The sequence below is a fragment of the Anomaloglossus baeobatrachus genome, chromosome 7, assembly GCF_048569485.1.
Source record: "Anomaloglossus baeobatrachus isolate aAnoBae1 chromosome 7, aAnoBae1.hap1, whole genome shotgun sequence".
In the NCBI taxonomy this organism is placed as follows: domain Eukaryota; kingdom Metazoa; phylum Chordata; class Amphibia; order Anura; family Aromobatidae; genus Anomaloglossus; species Anomaloglossus baeobatrachus.
In genome coordinates, this window is record NC_134359.1 from 307,271,193 (window position 1) to 307,277,544 (window position 6,352).

Sequence of the window (6,352 nt, forward strand, 5' to 3'; positions counted from 1 at the left end):
ATTCCGGTGATGGGCGGTGTGACAGGATATTCCGGTGATGGGCGGTGTGACAGGATATTCCGGTGATGGGCGGTGTGACAGGATATTCCGGTGATGGGCGGTGTGACAGGATATTCCGGTGATGGGCGGTGTGACAGGATATTCCGGGGATGGAGGAGTTTTATACGATTTCTGTCTTTTCAGATGCCAGTGAATGTGATTCAGGCCGTCTGCGATTGCTGGATTCACTGTGTCACGGTAAGGAACGTCTTATGATGATGGGGGTGATACTTCCCCAATACCGCGCCCACCACTGACCATCCGCCACATCTCCTGCATGATAGCCTGGTCTTATCTGTCACACTAGGGGGCACCGTGTTTATCAGTCTCTGCTCAGACCCTCCGGACCCCATTGTTCCCTCTGTTGGGTGTCCTATACTCTGAGGGGCGGTATATTGTTCCCTCTGGCGGGGGTCTCCATACTGTGAGGGGAGGTATATTGTGAGGGGTGGTATATATTGTGCACCCGTCCGACCCTCGAGTGCAGGATTTATTGTCTCATTTAACATTTCTTTCTATGGATTTTATGTTTATCTTTAGATTATGTGGAGGCCCGTCCGGGTCCTGTATAATGCGATCACCAGCCCCCCGGGGTAAGTCATACAGTAGGGGGCGCAGTATATCTCTGACCAGTAGGTGGCGCAGTATATCACTGACCAGTAGATGGTGCAGTATATCTCTGACCAGTAGGTGGCGCAGTATATCTCTGACCAGTAGATGGTGCAGTATATCTCTGACCAGTAGGTGGCGCAGTATATCTCTGACCAGTAGGTGGCGCAGTATATCTCTGACCAGTAGGTGGCGCAGTATATCTCTGACCAGTAGGTGGCGCAGTATATCTCTGACCAGTGGGTGGCGCAGTATATCTATGACCAGTAGGTGGCGCAGTATATCTCTGACCAGTAGGTGGCGCAGTATATCTCTGACCAGTAGGTGGCGCAATATATCTCTGACCAGTAGGTGGCGCAGTATATCACTGACCAGTAGGTGGCGCAGTATATCTCTGACCAGTAGGTGGCGCAGTATATCTCTGACCAGTAGGTGGCGCAGTATATCTCTGACCAGTGGGTGGCACTGTGCTGCTGGACCCGGATGACTGTTGTCTGTGCTGCTCCTCTAGGGCGCACCGTGTGGTCGGAGTTGGTATTACACTCTAGATATAGACACACTGGATACATAATATCACTAATGGTCTTCTTCTGTGAGCACGTTTCTGTCTCAGGTTCCTGGTATTTCCTGTATCCCTCGTGCAGCTGCATGTGCTGTATGTCAGGATGAGACCCCGATGTCTGTAGGATTAATAATCATGGAGATTGTCTGTATCTGCAGGACCCTAAGAAATACAGGACAATGAGAACAAGAGCCAGTGGCGTCTCCACCATCAGCGTCCTCTCCACCATCAGCGCCCTCTCCACCATCAGCGCCCTCTCCACCATCAGTGCCGTCTCCACCATCAGCGCCGTCTCCACCATCAGCGCCCTCTCCACCATCAGCGCCCTCTCCACCATCAGCGCCCTCTCCACCATCAGGGCCCTCTCCACCATCAGCGCCCTCTCCACCATCAGCGCCCTCTCCACCATCAGCGCCCTCTCCACCATCAGGGCCCTCTCCACCATCAGCGCCGTCTCCACCATCAGCGCCGTCTCCACCATTAGCGCCCTCTCCACAATCAGCGACGTCTCCACTATCAGCGCCGTCTCCACCATCAGCGCCGTCTCCACCATCAGCGCCGTCTCCACCATCAGCGCCCTCTCCACCATCAGCGCCGTCTCCACCATTAGCGCCCTCTCCACAATCAGCGACGTCTCCACCATCAGCGCCGTCTCCACCATCAGCGCCGTCTCCACCATCAGCGCCGTCTCCACCATCAGCGCCGTCTCCACCATCAGCGTCGTCTCCACCATCAGCGCCGTCTCCACCATCAGGGCCCTCTCCACCATCAGCGCCGTCTCCACCATCAGCGCCGTCTCCACCATCAGGGCCCTCTCCACCATCAGCGCCGTCTCCACCATCAGCGTCGTCTCCACCATCAGCGCCGTCTCCACCATCAGCGCCGTCTCCACCATCAGCGCCGTCTCCACCATCAGCGTCGTCTCCACCATCAGCGCCGTCTCCACCATCAGCGTCGTCTACACCATCAGCGCCGTCTCCACCATCAGCGCCGTCTCCACCATCAGCGACGTCTCCACCATCAGCGCCGTCTCCACCGTCAGCGCCGTCTCCAACGTCAGCGCCCTCTCCACCATCAGCGCCGTCTCCACCATCAGCGCCATCTCCACCATCAGCGCCATCTCCACCATCAGCGCCCTCTCCACCATCAGCGCCGTCTCCACCATCAGCGCCGTCTCCACCATCAGCGCCGTCTCCACCATCAGAGCCGTCTCCACCATCAGCGCCGTCTCCACCATCAGCGCCCTCTCCACCATCAGCGCCCTCTCCACCATCAGCGCCCTCTCCACAATCAGCGCCGTCGCCACCATCAGGGCCCTCTCCACCATCAGCGCCCTCTCCACCATCAGCGCCCTCTCCACCATCAGGGCCCTCTCCACCATCAGGGCCCTCTCCACCATCAGCGCCGTCTCCACCATCAGCGTCCTCTCCACCATCAGCGCCCTCTCCACCATCAGGACCCTCTCCACCATCAGGGCCCTCTCCACCATCAGCGTCCTCTCCACAATCAGCGCCGTCTCCACCATCAGCGCCATCTCCACCATCAGCATCGTCTCCACCATCAGCATCGTCTCCACCATCAGCGCCGTCTCCACCATCAGCGCCGTCTCCACCATCAGCGCTGTCTCCACCATCAGCGCCGGCTCCACCATCAGCGCCCTCTCCACCATCAGCGCCGTCTCCACCATCAGCGCCCTCTCCACCATCAGCGCCCTCTCCACCATCAGCGCCCTCTCCACCATCAGCGCCCTCTCCACAATCAGCGCCGTCGCCACCATCAGGGCCCTCTCCACCATCAGCGCCCTCTCCACCATCAGGGCCCTCTCCACCATCAGGGCCCTCTCCACCATCAGCGCCCGCTCCACAATCAGCGCCGTCTCCACCATCAGCGCCGTCTCCACCATCAGCGCCGTCTCCACCATCAGCATCGTCTCCACCATCAGCATCGTCTCCACCATCAGCGCCGTCTCCACCATCAGCGCCGTCTCCACCATCAGCGCCGTCTCCACCATCAGCGCCCTCTCCACCATCAGCGCCCTCTCCACAATCAGCGCCGTCGCCACCATCAGGGCCCTCTCCACCATCAGCGCCCTCTCCACCATCAGGGCCCTCTCCACCATCAGGGCCCTCTCCACCATCAGCGCCCTCTCCACAATCAGCGCCGTCTCCACCATCAGCGCCGTCTCCACCATCAGCGCCATCTCCACCATCAGCATCGTCTCCACCATCAGCATCGTCTCCACCATCAGCGCCGTCTCCACCATCAGCGCCGTCTCCACCATCAGCGCCGTCTCCACCATCAGCGCCGTCTCCACCATCAGCGCCGGCTCCACCATCAGCGCCATCTCCACCATCAGCACCGTCTCCACCATCAGCGCCCTCTCCACCATTAGGGCCCTCTCCACCATCAGGGCCCTCTCCACCATCAGCGCCCTCTCCACAATCAGCGCCCTCTCCACCATCAGCGCCGTCTCCACCATCAGCGCCATCTCCACCATCAGCATCGTCTCCACCATCAGCATCGTCTCCACCATCAGCGCCGTCTCCACCATCAGCGCCGTCTCCACCATCAGCGCCGTCTCCACCATCAGCGCCGTCTCCACCATCAGCGCCGTCTCCACCATCAGTGCCGGCTCCACCATCAGCGCCATCTCCACCATCAGCACCGTCTCCACCATCAGCGCCCTCTCCACCATTAGGGCCCTCTCCACCATCAGGGCCCTCTCCACCATCAGCGCCCTCTCCACAATCAGCGCCCTCTCCACCATCAGCGCCGTCTCCACCATCAGCGCCATCGTCATTGGCTTCAGAATAATTAACCCTCACATCTTGTGTTTTCTATATAACAATAAATGTACTGAGATAAACTAGAATGCCGATTACTGAGGGGACGTGTGACCGGAGCCGGGGTCCGGGACAACTTTTAGATGGGAAGACCCCTTTGAGGTTCTCAGGGTGCTCTCATTTTAATATCGTTTGTTATTTAGAGGGATCCATCCAAAAACCTGCAGGCTTGATAATGTAACCCAAAAATGGAAGTGTCTGAGCGTAGAACACACGTCTCCAGCTATTTAGCGTACAACGTCTTCTCTCTGAGGAGCTGTAACACTTGTCTGACACGTTCCAAATGAGACCCAAAATCCGGTGATTACATGAGGAGGTCATCAGGGTAAATGAGTACAGATTTCCCCAACAGATGAGGAAGCACCATTAACAAAATGCTGGAGACCGCAGGCACCGTCAGACCGAACCGCAGCACCAGATTCAAACTGTCGTCTTCCCCCGTCTGACCCGTCGATTACTATTGAATTGATGAGGCCCAAAACTTTGTAATTCACCTTTTTTCTCTCTTGCTCCGTTTTCGAGATAAAAATGCTAACTCCGTTGTTTTCCATCAGGTGGCGCTATAGGTGGTTTCATTGTGTAGCGCATGGCTACTTTACTATACCTAGACACCACTTCTATGCCTATAGCTGCCGCCGATCTCGAGTTAATCGCGGTGGACAGGATATGGGTGGACACACTGTATATAGGTGCGGTGTATACAGGATATGGATGGACACGCTGTATATAGGTGCGGTGTATACAGGATATGGGTGGACACACTGTATATAGGTGCGGTGTATACAGGATATGGGTGGGCACACTGTATATAGGTGTGGTGTATACAGGATATGGGTGGACACACTGTATATAGGTGCGGTGTATACAGGATATGGGTGGACACACTGTATATAGGTGCGGTGTATACAGGATATGGGTGGACACGCTGTATATAGGTGCGGTGTATACAGGATATGGGTGGACGCACTGTATATAGGTGCGGTGTATACAGGATATGGGTGGACACGCTGTATATAGGTGCGGTGTATACAGGATATGGGTGGACACACTGTATATAGGTGCGGTGTATAGAGGATATGGGTGGACACACTGTATATAGGTGCGGTGTATACAGGATATGGGGGGACACACTGTATATAGGTGCGGTGTATATAGGATATGGGTGGACACACTGTATATAGGTGCGGTGTATACAGGATATGGGTGGACACACTGTATATAGGTGCGGTGTATACAGGATATGGGTGGACACGCTGTATATAGGTGCGGTGTATACAGGATATGGGTGGACGCACTGTATATAGGTGCGGTGTATACAGCATATGGGTGGACACGCTGTATATAGGTGCAGTGTATACAGGATATAGGTGGACACACTGTATATAGGTGCGGTGTATACAGGATATGGGTGAACACACTGTATATAGGTGCGGTGTATACAGGATATGGGTGGACACACTGTATATAGGTGCGGTGTATACAGGATATGGGTGGACACACTGTATATAGGTGCGGTGTATACAGGATATGGGTGGACACTGTATATAGGTGCGGTGTATACAGGATACGGGTGGACACACTGTATATAGGTGCGGTGTATACAGGATATAGGTGGACACACTGTATATAGGTGTGGTGTATACAGGATACGGGTGGACACGCTGTATATAGGTGCGGTGTATACAGGATACGGGTGGACACACTGCATATAGGTGTGGTGTATACAGGATATGGGTGGACACACTGTATATAGGTGCGGTGTATACAGGATATGGGTGGACACTGTATATAGGTGCGGTGTATACAGGATACGGGTGGACACACTGTATATAGGTGCGGTGTATACAGGATATAGGTGGACACACTGTATATAGGTGTGGTGTATACAGGATACGGGTGGACACGCTGTATATAGGTGCGGTGTATACAGGATACGGGTGGACACACTGCATATAGGTGTGGTGTATACAGGATATGGGTGGACACACTGTATATAGGTGCGGTGTATACAGGATATGGGTGGACGCACTGTATATAGGTGCGGTGTATACAGGATACGGGTGGACACGCTGTATATAGGTGCGGTGTATACAGGATATGGGTGGACACACTGTATATAGGTGCGGTGTATACAGGATACGGGTGGACGCACTGTATATAGGTGCGGTGTATACAGGATACGGGTGGACACGCTGTATATAGGTGCGGTGTATATTGGATATGGGTGGACACACTGTATATAGGTGCGGTGTATACAGGATATGGGTGGACACACTGTATATAGGTGCGGTGTATACAG

General features: G+C 55.0%; 1 protein-coding gene across 1 annotated transcript; it reads left to right on the forward strand.

Moving 5' to 3' along the window:
• The first annotated feature begins 204 nt into the window (after window positions 1-204).
• LOC142245715 (uncharacterized) lies at window positions 205-4,083 on the forward strand. The gene is made up of 3 exons (XM_075318661.1): window positions 205-237; window positions 580-632; window positions 1,369-4,083. The coding sequence occupies exon 3, from the start codon at window positions 1,390-1,392 to the stop codon at window positions 4,078-4,080; it is 2,691 nt and encodes an 896-aa protein (XP_075174776.1). The 5' UTR covers window positions 205-237; window positions 580-632; window positions 1,369-1,389; the 3' UTR covers window positions 4,081-4,083.
• Window positions 4,084-6,352: the final 2,269 nt, after the last annotated feature.